This window comes from Musca autumnalis, unplaced genomic scaffold (genome assembly GCF_047663935.1).
Source record: "Musca autumnalis isolate F117 unplaced genomic scaffold, ASM4766393v1 scaffold_1, whole genome shotgun sequence".
Taxonomy (NCBI): domain Eukaryota; kingdom Metazoa; phylum Arthropoda; class Insecta; order Diptera; family Muscidae; genus Musca; species Musca autumnalis.
The window spans coordinates 328431063-328444945 of record NW_027411644.1 but is presented as its reverse complement, the minus strand read 5'-3'; the positions used below and the strand labels follow the sequence as shown (position 1 = coordinate 328444945).

At 33.8% G+C, this 13883-nt stretch overlaps 1 protein-coding gene across 1 annotated transcript; it reads right to left on the bottom strand.

Moving 5' to 3' along the window:
• Nucleotides 1–1396: 1396 nt before the first annotated feature.
• Nucleotides 1397–8370, bottom strand: lbe (ladybird early). Its single transcript, XM_073962842.1, has 2 exons — nt 6425–8370; nt 1397–2571 (listed from the first exon to the last, which is right to left on the bottom strand). Exons 1-2 carry the CDS (start codon nt 7437–7439, stop codon nt 2120–2122), a joined length of 1467 nt encoding a protein of 488 aa, XP_073818943.1. The 5' UTR covers nt 7440–8370; the 3' UTR covers nt 1397–2119.
• Between the last annotated feature and the right edge of the window lie 5513 nt (nt 8371–13883).

Below are 13883 nucleotides of genomic sequence, written 5' to 3'. Positions count from 1 at the left end.
GTGTCATAGGGGGTTTTTGCAACTTTCAGGCTATTTTCTCGGGAAGTATGGACTTGCCCTTAAGGAAACTTGTACCGTCGTATGGGGGGCAGTGAATACAAGTTGCTAAAACAAAAATCAAAGCGATTCGAGAGATGGCCCTAAACTGAACTTTTCCGAAATTTTGTGTGGGAGGTACCCGAAGGAGTGGACCGATTGAGTCCATATTAAACCATTATCTAAGTCTGGTACACACTTTACGATGGGCAAAGTATGGACCAAATCGGTTACTCCCTTCAAGAGTTATCGTGCGCACAAATTTTCCGAACATTTTCGATCGTTTGTGGGGGAGGTACCGGAAGGAGTGGACCGATATAGCCCATCTTCGAACTTAAACTATGTTTGGGCAAAATATTACGAAAGACAAAATTTGAACCAAATCGGTGCATCCGTTCGAGAGTTATCGTGCGCTCCAGCCAGCCAGACAGACCGACAGACGGACGGACATTGCTCAATCGACTCCAAATTGTCTGAAACACATTTCGTCCAAACATACTTGGGGTCTAAAACCATTATTTCGATAAGGCACATTTTGCCCGTATGAAAGTGTATATACCCTCGTTAGCATAAATGCTGAGGGTATAATGATGTTTCTGACGTAATTTGGCATAATTGTCCCTTTAACTACATTTGTATTATGCAATATACTTTTGTGGTACATATTAAATATTGTTCATTAGTGAGAAGAAAAAACTGTATACTTGGAATTTCATAAAAATCATTACTTACCCTATAACCCGAAATTTATAGGGTGTATGTAAACTTTTGTCCCTAACTGTATGTACCTTTATAATGACCAAAATGCTTTGAATTTAGTCTCTTTTGACTATATATGCTCGATGAAACTGAGGTGGGGGTGAACCTAAAGGTGCTATGAAAATATCCCTAGTTTTAAAAATTAATAGCACTTTCGTATGAGACAACAAAAGTTCTGAGCCTAAATTTTTCAAATCATAAAAAAATATAACATTGTAACAAAAACTATTAAGAACTTTAGTGCGAGAGATGTATGATGATCGCTCTAAATTATCAGGTAATTTTGCATCCCACATATTAGCAAGTATAATCACCGCGTGGCGGAAGGATATAGTTTCTTCGGTTACTTGTTTTATAAAATGTTTGTAATAATTTCCTCAAGTCTGTGTGTTTTGTGTTCGTACTGTAATTTTGTATTTCTTCCTGCAAACAGGTCCACTAAAAATATACCATATGCAATGACTATTAATTTGCAGTGTTATCAGGACATAAACATTTCCCGGTCAAGAGATCTTTCAGTAGATCGCGCCTAGAGCAATTTCCGACACAAACCACTTATTAGCAATTTGGTTTTTCCCATACAAAAATAAATACACAATAATTTAAAATTTTATCATTTGTTTGTGATTTTGTTTAATGTTTATCTTCAATTTATCTTTTCCAACTTATTTACAATACAATTAAACTTACTTACAGACTACGTTATAATTAATAATACACAGATTGATTTATCAATAATTTTAATAATTACAAACTACTTGCAATGACATTAGACGAAATTAGAGTTTAGTTTTCAATTTTTGTTAAATATAATACAATTACAATTGTGTTACGGTTACTATGAAACAGAATAAATTATTAAAAAATACATTACAATATTTACAGTAATTATAAAATATTTTTTAAGATATATACAAAGACATTTTCTACATTAAAATGAATGGGAAAATATAAACAACAATTTAGCCAAATAAGGGAGAGAGACATCTGTTCATGGGTCAAGTACGAAACGCGGACCAGCTGTGTTAAGTCTTTTTTTGTTTGCCAAACTAATGGGGATGGGAAGTGTTAAGGGGGTTCTGGAATTCCTTTCGAGTGTTGTTGGTGCCTTTTTAAGGAACTCCGGGGCTACATTGGGTTGGGGAATGCGAGTATCAAAAGTCTTGTCAAGGTTGCATTAATTCCAGCAACTTTTGGGACTTTTGTGATTCCTTTGATTACCCGTTCACAGTAGCATCCTTTAAAGCTTTGAATTGTGTGAAATATCTGCAGAGTTTCCCAGATATCTGTTGGTTTTGGTGAAATATTTACGTATGATCCTCACTCATTTCTGAGGGCTTAAAGCTTGCATTGCCGCCGACGTATGTGATGGATGGCCCGACAAACCTGACATCATGCCAGCGGCTGCTGCTGCCGCCAAACCTTCCATGACAACAGCATCGGGATGTAGCGGTTTCTTTTTCAATATACTGAGATCATTGACATTTTCAAGGAACGACTTTTGCCCCGAGAACACCTTGACAGTTTCAAAGTCTTTCTTTAGTTCCTCAATGTCACGTTTTTGCTTGGCACGACGATTTTGGAACCATGTAATCACCTGGGCATTCGATAGACCCAAAGAGGAGGCAATTTCATCACGATCGGCTGGCGATAGATATTTTTGATAGAGGAAACGTTTCTCTAGTTCAAAGATTTGATGATTGGTGAAGGCAGTGCGGGACTTGCGTTTCTTTTTGGGTTGTGGACGATTCGAGAAGAGATCAATGTGGGATTTTTCTGTAAAGATAAGAAGAAGAAACAATTATGATTAGTAATGTTATATTTTTGAATGTTATTTAAAAGTTTTATTTGCTGTACCCTGTATTTACTTAATCATTTAATGCTAATGTTTTGGAATCGAGTGGCTGTTTAGTTGGTGGTCGTTTGAGTGCTAAGCATTTGGCAAGTGTTAACATTTTTCTAAATGCCTTTTGGCCATTTATGGCTGGCTGGTTAATTATAGTGTTTAAAAAGAAAAATAATTTTTTTATAAATAATTTTGCAACACAAAGTAGACAACAACAACATCATGTATGCAATTAATTGCAGTTATACGAGAGTAAGGCGTTAACCGTGCTTGTTTGCAGTTGAAGAAACTTGTCGCTTTCATATGACTTCCATTGAATACACTTACGTTAGCTGGTAATGCTAACAATGTCAAGCTGTCATGTCTGGAGGAAGCTGTGGGATGTTGAATGTTGTTAACATATTTAATTTATATATGTTTTTATATTCATATTTCTAATTACAATCTTATTACACAAATCTTTAGTGGTGGCTTCACACTTGTTTTTTTTGCTTTTGTTGTAGTGTTATTTTTACTTGCCGTTTGCCGCTCGCTGTTTTCTGACACTTTTTTGCTTAATCAATTGACAAATGATTAATGATCATGTGTTTGTTGGGCGCTTAGTTAGTTAACGAACTCACTGCCAAGCCGGCTGCTTTTGCCTTGCAATTAATTAAAGCTTGATTTAATGTCAATATAAATTTACACCCTACGTGCCATTACAGAGACTTGGGTAAAGAGTTGTTGTTAAAATGGTAATATAAAGTTTAGATATTCAGATATTTCTGACTTAGCTATAAGCAATACTGAACTTCATGTATATTGTCGGGCAACTGAGTGACGGATTATGTCAAATTCCACCTTCCCTAATTTCCTTTGTATTGTATTTCATTATAATTATTTGGAGTGCTTTTTGGCCCTTTGGCTTTTTGGTATAGCCTGTTTTGAAACAGTTACTTTATTTCAAATTAATTTTCAAAAATATATTAGGGTCTTAAGCTGTTGTTGTTTTTTCTCTTTATTAAGACAATTAACATAAGCGTTTGTTGTGAGCTTTGCTCATCAGTTATTAGCATTGTTGCCTTGTGTTTTTATGTCTTTAAGTGTTTTGGTTTTAACGCTTAACATTGACTGTGGCGGCTTAGATCACATAGAGAAGAGCATCAATGTTGAAAACAAACTGAATATTTTTAGCTACTGTTTGTGGCTTTTGATGTTTCCCGTTTGCCCTGTTTCTGGTCTAGCTTTATTGTGTTTTGTATTAACTAACAGGTCGATCGATTGATAGATCTGGTTTTTCATTGTTGTTTTTGTTTATTTTATGTTATGTTTTCCAGTGGCCTAACACGCTTTTAGTTTTAATTTTTACAGATATTTTAATTAGCTAAGAAAACATAGAAAATCCATAAATACTAAGAAAGGGAAATTTCGAAAAAAAAACTACAACAACATATCATGTACTGTGGTTAATACTCATATTCTAATTGCCTCAAATTGTGTTTCTTATCTGGAATCCTGGAACATTTGTTTCATGTAACCATAATCTACAAGATGCACCACTTCAGTTTGAAGTACCCATTGGAATTCAATGAGCACACTTAAACTCCTAACTAAAATATTTAATCAACATTGACATTAACTAATTTATGTCAAGTGTCCAGCCTTTAGTTTCAAGTGAAAAGGAAGGAGTTTTGTTTTGGTTTGTATTGTCAGTTGTCTGGGGAAAATAATAATTGAGTAATTTGAGAACTGCTCATCAAAATTGAATGATAATGGAACAGAGTCAAAGAAGAAGGGTCATTCTAAAAACAAAAACTATTTTCTTAGTAATTTTAAAATACTTGTGAACATTTGTTTTAAAACTCTAAAAATGTAGCTGTCATTGTACCCCGGTCCATATTTCAATTTTCTTTTTCCATAAATTTATGAGTTTTTGGTGACCGAATGTCTGGCAAGTTCAAATTTTAATATTTTTTGATATGTAGAGAAACCTTATCTCCTCCAATTCGATTTTATTTGATATCTTCTTTATGGGATTTCCCAGAGGTCCAAGGGGTGAATTAAAAAAATGTTTACGATTTTTTACTAATTGCTGTATACGCTGTTTGTTATTTATTGCTTTCAAAATTCATTACCAGAATTGATGTTGTCATTACTCAGTACATTTTCTAAGTATTTTGTTGTAAACTCATTAATTTATCTAATCAATAGCTTACACAAGCCTCAATTTAGAAGTCAAGATTTCAGTGATTTTGTTACCAAATAGAAAAAATTAATAACGATTTGATGAACAAATGAATTTTGATTGCCTTTTGCCGATAGACGAATTGTCATATTTACCAACGTGTTTATAAAACATTTCCCCAAAAATTTTCAGTTTTTTACGTGTTTTACGTAGTTATTTATTGAAAATATAATAACTTTTATGTACATATTTCAAAAATTTATTTCTTTCAACAATTAGTTACAAAATATAAATTCTGATAAAGCTGTTTATCGAAATGTTTTTTTTCTGTGCCTGCTATATGTATCTCTTAGAATAAAAAATGGATCAGTCTTGATCGATATATCAACAAAATTATTTCAAAAGTAAATTTCTCATTTATTCTATTTTAGTCCCGAAAATATCAGTCTTTATCCATTTATCAACACATGATAAACAATTTAAATATGTTATTTATAACCATAAAATATTTTTGGCAAACAACTCTCTGCGATGTATTTTCATTTTATATACACATTTTTATTTAACAATTAAATTTATTCTGTTGCCAATTTGTAGAATATTTTCATTTGTTGTCACCATCAACAACACACCCAGAGGTAAATGGCATTGCGTTTTAGCAGTTGACATTCCTCATTAATTTTTATAGAGCTTGTTGTTTGTTCATGGTGTTGTTGTCTTGATTTTGTCTTAATTCTTCTAGTCGGAACAGACCAGACCAAAAATGTGAAAAAAGTGAAGCAAATGATTATTTATTTGTTCATGTCTGTTGTATTTAGACCATTTTAATGGGACTTAATTAATTTTTCAGCAAATAAATGCAATTAAAAAGAAATTCAACTCAACGCCAATGAGAAGAAAAAAATACCTACCATCACGAAAAATTCTGAGAAAAATGTTGTGTGTGTCATGCTGTTAAATTGATACTGATTTACTCATAAGTTTAACATTGAAGAACTGTCCTCCTAACATTACCCAATAACTGATGACAACATGTGGTGATGTTCGAAACTATAGTCTTCCCTGCACAGAAAAAAATTGATAACAATTTCATAAACAAATTCAAATATCCAACTAAATTTTGATTGATTTTTTCCTGATAAACAAATTGTCATATTTACAAACATGTTTATCACACATTTTCCCAAACATGTTCTGTTTTTTGGCATGCTTGTTTTGTTCACGTTGTTATTTGTTGAAAATATAACAAATTTTATTTCATTGTTTTTACAAAAAGTTAAATTTTAATGCCATTCAAAATGCACCTTTTGATAAAAAAAAATATAAAAAATATGTAAAAAAATATTCTTTTCTATGTGCTTTTAACGAAAGCAAGTCAATTTTAACTTCCTCCAACTTTAGAAAGCTTGTTGTTCTTAAAATTTAAGAACAATTACTTTACAAATAGTTACCCCATAAACATTTTAAATTTTCTAGCTTATTGTTTTTAAAATTTCTCATATGTAAGTATAGGTCTTGTCCTATGTACCCACTGCCGTCGGAAAGCACCATCCTAACCACCCAGCCTTACTAGTAACATCTCTAACTATAGAAAATAATAATAAAAATTCTCAACTTACCATCAGATTCATCGAAATCTTTGGTTGTCATTTGAAACAAAGCATCCAACGGCGTATCATTCTTGACTTTATTACTGCCATTCGCCGAGCTACCACTTCCACTGCCCGCATTCGTAACACCTGAACTTCCCGCATTACCACTACTGCTGCTACCACTGGCCCCCCGATTCTGTTGAGATCTTTCTAAACTGCCCTGTGGTGAGTGGCGGGGATGATGAGCCTCTGTAGATGAACGATTTGCAATTTCGGGAGAACAGCAATCACTGGCCGCTGAACTGGAACGATCACTACCACTTTCTGATGGTATTATGTCCATGCCATTCATGTGCCGCAGCAGCTGGGCCTGGGCATTGAAATGTTCCTGCAATTGCCGGTGATAATCCAAAGCCAAACGTTGCTCATAATGCAGCAGGGCCGAGGGTATGAATGGTCGTACTCCCGGCATGGGACCCAACAAATGATCCCAGGGTCGTACAACATGGCCGGTACCAGGTAATAACATTGCTGCTGCAGGATGTGGTACCAAATCCAAAGGTTCTGTGCGGGGTTGCAAGAGACCACTTGATGAACTGCTACTGTGCAAATGTTTATTTGAGGCGGGTGGTGGTGGTGGTGATACCGAGGAGTCACGTTGTTTTTCATGGCCCAAAATATCAGCTATAGAGAAACTTTTAACACCTTCCAAGTGTGACTTAGTACTGGCCCCCGAGGAGGATTGATTCGATTGCTGTTGTACTGGGCTGGGAGATCTTTCTTTGGCTTCACTTTCATCCGCTGACATTCTTAAACGTTTCAAGGGCTGAAAATATTCCTCAGGCATGGCACCGACGGCTGCACGTGTTAGACCGGCAGCAGCCGCCGCTACAGCATGTTGATGCATTAGTATCTGCTGTTGTTGTTGCAGTAAATCCATGGCCGTGCGATTGTGGGCCGCCGGCAAAGGGCTGGGGGCACCACCAACCGATATTTCCGATTCAGCAGGACTGGCGGGACGCATTGTGGGCGGACAAAGCATATTACTTTGCAAAACTTTTTTCTTTTATTTTTCTTTTTGTTCTTTTTTCACAGTATTTTTCCTTAAAGTTTTTTTTATCACTTCAATATTGTACTTCCATTTAATTAATTATTTTGAAATTGTGTCATATATTTCACTTCGGTTTTAAGTTTTGTTGTTGTACAATTAACTATTTAACAAAACGCGCGCATTTAACAACCGACCTCGTTTAATGTTCACCACATACTGAAATCAATCAAAGCACAATCATTGCTCAATTTGGTTCACGTCACCTTCTCTCGTTCTCCTCAGCTTATTGGGTGCTGTTTAACTTCTCACTAAATTGTAACAGTTTCTTATTATAGTTGTTGGACACATATGATTTTTTCTTTTTTTTCTATTTTGTTTTGGGTTTCTTCTTGTTAACACTTTGTGGTGATATGGCCAAGACACGAGAGAACGTATTATTTCTCTTTTGGTCGATTAGTTAATACAAAAAAACACTATTTGCCGTCGTCGTCTCTGTTATTTTCTTAACAATGATGATAAACGACAGACGTTCAAAATCAGACACAAAAAAATCCAACGACTGAGCTGTAGGACCTTTCAATTCGACGCTTCACAATCAACTGTTCGAAACTAGATTGAAAGATTGCTAACTAGACAAGTTGATTTTCTTGTTTTTTGCTTCGCTGCTCTGCTAACTGTGTGTGAGAGAGTGCCTTCTAAAACACGCAGGGGCTATGGATGGGTGTGTGTGTGCACGCTAAAGACATATGGTTCGACGGTTGGCTGGTTGGTTGATTGGGTTCAAATGGTTATTGTTGTTAGTGGTTGTTTAGAGTTGATGTTGCAGAGCAGCTCTCATTTGGGGAGTTTGAGGTTGTTAAGAGGTTCGTGTGTGCCTTGTTTGGTGGTGGTTAAAGTTGCCTAATGACTCTGCTTCATAACTGAAATACTAACAAACAAGCAGCATGAACTGAGAGCAGCGAAAATCAGCTTCAGACAAATGAGATAGTATAACAAACAAAACATACCCACAGCCAACAACAATATTTGGGATGATTAACAAAAGAAATGGGCAGAGGTCTCCACACAACAATGCAAACAATTGTGATTTATTTTGATATATTGAGAGAGTGAAATAAAAACGAAAGAACCGCTATTAAGAACTACACATCTCTTTCTCTCACGCCCATTTTTGGATTAGTGACTTGAGAAATGTGGTATTGCCCTCTCTTTTCAGAGGCGTTTGTTAAACTGGCCAATCACAACGAAGCAGTGATATGTGTGTGCGTGCACAAAACAATGGTGGTTCATGTAACGGTAATTATGGCGTTCATCACCGTAGCTGTAGCACAAATTTAAGCGTTATCACTAGGAATGTTTAATTTAATGTTTTTTTTGGTGCATTTGCTTTGTTGTTGGTTGCTGTTGCCGCCTGCTTAACTACAAACAAGCACGAATGAGAAGCAAATAATTACTTTTTCATGCAGCCCTTCGATTTTTTGTTGCTGTTTGTTTTTGAATTTGTGTTCATTTAGTTTTTTGTAACAAGTTTGTATTTAGGAAAATTGTAATCTTTTGTTCGCTCCAGTCTTTCGTCAATTTCAAAATTATCAGTTCGTCCCCCCTTACCTTGCTGTTTTGTACTTAGCATACAATTCGTCACTTTAATTTTCAAGTTTTATCTATTGAAAAACACACACACAGTCAATCAAACAAAATGTTAACCCCATTTATCAAATTGTCAAGGGCTATTAATTTGTTTGACTCTGCGTTTTTGCCGTCGTCTTCTTTTAGTTATCTCTTGCGGAAACTTTGAAAGTATGTTGAGTTCTTTCCCCAAATTAATTAATTAGACAATTGTCAGTGATTGATACCTAAATGTTTAATTTTAATGAAATGTATTGTGATAAATTGAATTGCATAGGTATTTACGCAATAAAGAGAATTTCATTATACAGACATGTTTTGATACAAATGTATGTACATAGGTACGTGCAAACATACAAAGTAATATTAAAATAAAAATAATAGGTAGGTATCTATTATTAATTAATAATATAATAATAATAATAATTTTGCGGATGATATCCAACTATTGTTTAAGTGTGATGTTGCTTTCCCTGATGTCATGCAAAGTGTTGTAAATCATGTTAGTTCAACAGTAGCTAATTGGATGTTTACAAATAAGTTATCTATCAATGCCAACAAAACGAAGGCTATGTCCTTTGGTTTTCCTGTCGATTCTGAAATTGAAGTCCGATATAATAATATACAAATTGAATTTGTTGATTGTATAAAATGCCTTGGTGTGATTGTTGATAATGCGCTGACTTTTGAAGTTCATATCAATTCATTGGTTTCCAAAATTAACTTTATGTTAAGGAAGCTTTATAGCACCGAATTATGTCTTTCGAATGATATTGCAAAAGCATTGATAATGCCAATAATCATGTACAACATAGAAGTATTTTCAGGAACATTTGGTTTTCTGCTTAAGAAGCTTCAAGCTTTAATAGAGTAGTAAGATTTGTCTATTCGCTTAAAAGATTGCAGCATGTCACTCCTTTTGTTATTGATTTTTTAGGTTGCAAATTTCGTGATTTTATTAATTTACGAATATGCCTTCTCTTCTACAAATGCTTTAAGATACAGACGCCACTTTACTTTGTACATTTATTCAGTTTTACAAGATCATATCGGAACCCCCAAATTCGCATTCCTTTGATCACACCTCCATTAGAGAGATCGTTTCTTGTTCGAGTAGCTAGAGTATATAATGTATTGCCACTGCCCTTAAGAGGAGTGTTTGGTCTTTCACTAGTTGTATTCCGCAGAAAAATGTTGGAGTATATTGTTTCACGTTACTCCCAATTGTGATCTATTTACCTATATTAATTTTCATATTATCCGCTTATAGCTCAAATGCTTTAAATATTTTTTTTCCTATGCTGCATACATGTGAATTTGAATGTAGTCACTGTGTCGTATTTTGCTTGAAATATTTAGGCACATCACTGAGTGGTTCATTTCATATTCAGATGTAAATGTAGTTTTTATTGGAGTAGTTCAAATTCTTACTTTGCATTTAATGATCTGAAGTTTCATAAAAAGTAATGAATTTTCATAAAATATTTGTTTTTGAAATTCTCATTAATCAAAAAATAAAAAATTTAATATTATTTATGCATATTTATATTGCTCTTATTATAAATGCTGTATTTCTTTTGGAGTAGTTTATTATCCTTTCCATTCTTGGAGTATCAACATTCAATTAATCAAAATGTTTTTTATTTACATTTTTTTTTTTTTAATTACTGCCCCCTTTTTTATACATAGTAATTATTTTTTTTGAGTAGTTCTAACATCCCTCCCTTGTTATATTTAAGCTATTTTATATAATATTAAATTGAACATTATACTGTAGTATACAGCCTTAAGGTCGAAAGACTGGGCATATGAAAATTGAAATAAATAAAAATAAAAATAATTAAATCAACTTTTGCGAGTAAATTACAACACTGTCCCATAAGCTAGCCATTTTCAGTTCAATTACACAAAAACGCATCATGAGTGATTAAAAACATTTTTTTAGATTAGAGTAATAAGTTTTTGAAATTTTTGCCAGTTAGAAGATCATTTTATTTTAATATTAATTTTAATTAACTTCTTCTTGGTGTTGAGATTTTATGATCATAGATTTTTGCATGTGAAAAATGATAGTTTAGGCAGGTTATCAGACTCTCACTATTATAGCGTTCTTATGATTTGTTTGAAATTTTTCATTTTGCGATTTCAAGAATTATCAATTTATAGTTCCATCCTATATAATGGAAACTCCCAATTTTGTTACTTTGAGAGCTTAGCAACATTTTTAAGCAGATCTAGAAGCGGCAGGAAATTTGTTGCATTCAGACGGGAAAGTCTAGTTTCTGAATGACAGTTTTTTTACCAGTACCATACGAGTATGTGTTTGAAATGCTCTTTATGCTCTTACTAACAACATCTAATTCATAAGCAACGCGACAGTTTTTAAGAAAATGATCCAATGTTAGTTTTTCTTATATACATATGTATGGATGAAATCGAAATAGGCATGTCCGTCTGTCCATCCGGCTGTTGAAATCAAGATACAGCTCGCAATTTTTAAGATAGGGCTTTGTAATTTAGTAAAGTAGTTTATATGACTTTAGCATTGAAAATGGGCTATATCGGTGTACCTATTGAACGGTGCCTCCAAATTTTCGGAATTTTGAAGGTTTTAGCCTCATTATCCCACTGAAAATGGCTGAAATTTGGTACTTAGACTTCTTTGGGGGTATAAAAAATTTTCCACCGGAAATCATTCGGTATAGGCCCACGTCTTCATATAGGCCTCCTAGAACGGTACCTCTCGAGTTTTCGTTATTTTAAACGTTTTAGCCTCAATATACCACTGAAATGGCTGGAATTTGGTATATTGTAAAAACAAAAATAGTTTTACAATTGAGTTTCACCCTTACAGAATTCGCGAACACTTGACATATTCTATATAATATGACTGAATTTCTGTAAAATAAAATGTTTAGGAGGGGTCTCATAATATCGACCATTCAAAAATAATTTACGTGAAAGCTGTGTTGCACCAGTATATAAAAATGGGTAAACACGGGTTAAAGTCAGCCAGTTCCTTTATGATTTTCGTCTTAACCTTACATTTCATGGACCTATGTCCAAAAAAAGAATCAAAGAATACTCCATGGGCAAAAAGATACTAGCGTACAATTGTTCGATATATCCAATGCATGTACTTAATTTGAAACTGACATTTTGATGTCTGAATTCCGGGCTTGTTTGAATTATCCGAACGCACAACAAGAAAAATTCAATACTCATAATAGGATTACATAATTTGTGATTTTACTTCGTTTAATGTATATCTCATGAGTGTGCTTCTTACATATAAATGTATCATTTTATATTATATATAACTTCATTTCATATATCATAACACTTAAAAGTGTTTTTGCGGGACCATTTTCAATATCTAAATGAAATAAAACTTATTTTTTACTATTCTTTCGTGCAACAGGAAATATTTTGTTGAGATTTTTTTAATTTCATAGATGGTTTGTGCGGAAACTTTTTTTAATAATAAAGTGGAATGAATGTTATTTTAGGCATTATTTACCTACTAACTACAGGAAATCATTTTCAAAAAGTCATAATCCTAGTATATATTAATTATTGTATGAGATTTTAGCTACATAGTTGGAGAACTCCCAAATATAATTTTTTTTCTAATTATTCTAATCAAACCAACAATTATATTTTATATAATTATACCCTATACCACCATGTGAGGAGGGTATTATAAGTTGGTTTTGGCCAAAAAGTTTGTACATACATATTATATAGCAATATGAAGGTCTCGAGGAGCTGAGTCGACCTGGCTATGCGTGTCCGTCCGTCTTTCCATTTAAACCTTGTAATCACGCTACAGGTCGCAATTTTAATCCGATCGTCACCAAATTGTGGGTGTTGATGAAGGTCCCGGGAGGGAAGAAGCCTATTGATTTTTGTGATTGTCGGATAATATTCTGTAGAGCGATTTTCCAACTCATTTTTTGAGTTACCGACAAAAATCGTTAACATTAAAACGCAAAATTATGAAATACAAGTTGACAACACTTTGATGTCGGTAGAACTTTAAGACTACTTTTTATTGGTCGCTAACTTACCGATTTATGTATATCGTTAATTACCGAAAATTATAAGCATTTTAATTTTACAGATTTTTGTCGGTAACTCAAAAAATGAGTAAGAGAATGGCACTACTGGACCCTGTAGTGCCATTCTCTTACTCATTTTTTGAGTTACCGACAAAAATCTGTAAAATTAAAATGGGCAAAAAAACTTATTTGGAGAAAAAGTCAACATTTTATTTCAAAGCGAATATGAAAACGCGTCCTTCACCAAAATGAAAACGCCAATTGTGGGTGTTCTCACAGAAATGAAGGGCGGTTAGATTCTTGCCGTGAGCCTCGAAAATATTTCAGTAATGGAAATATTTTCATCAAGATTCATCCACCAAGAAATATGGAAATGGAAAAAAAGGGAAAAGAAATGACTATGAAAACGCGAAAAAACCGATCAGTTGTCAATGAGAGCCGTACCTAAAATTTTCTGACCGAAATTTTTGCAGAACATTTCGAAGCTGAAATATGTCATCTTGTGGTACTTTTATAGCGGCTCTTAAAGTAAAGGACGAAAAGGACATTGAAGGAAGCGAATTAGATGGACGAAGTGCTCTACGAAAATAATCCTCATTCGATGTGACTGAAGACATGTCATCTCAAAAATAAGCTAAATCAACAGTCAAAAAAGATATAACGGCTAATTCCTGATGGCTTACAGGGTCTCTAGCAAAAACTTCATCACGCCATAACGTGGAAGTTCGACTCACGGTGGATCCTTCCT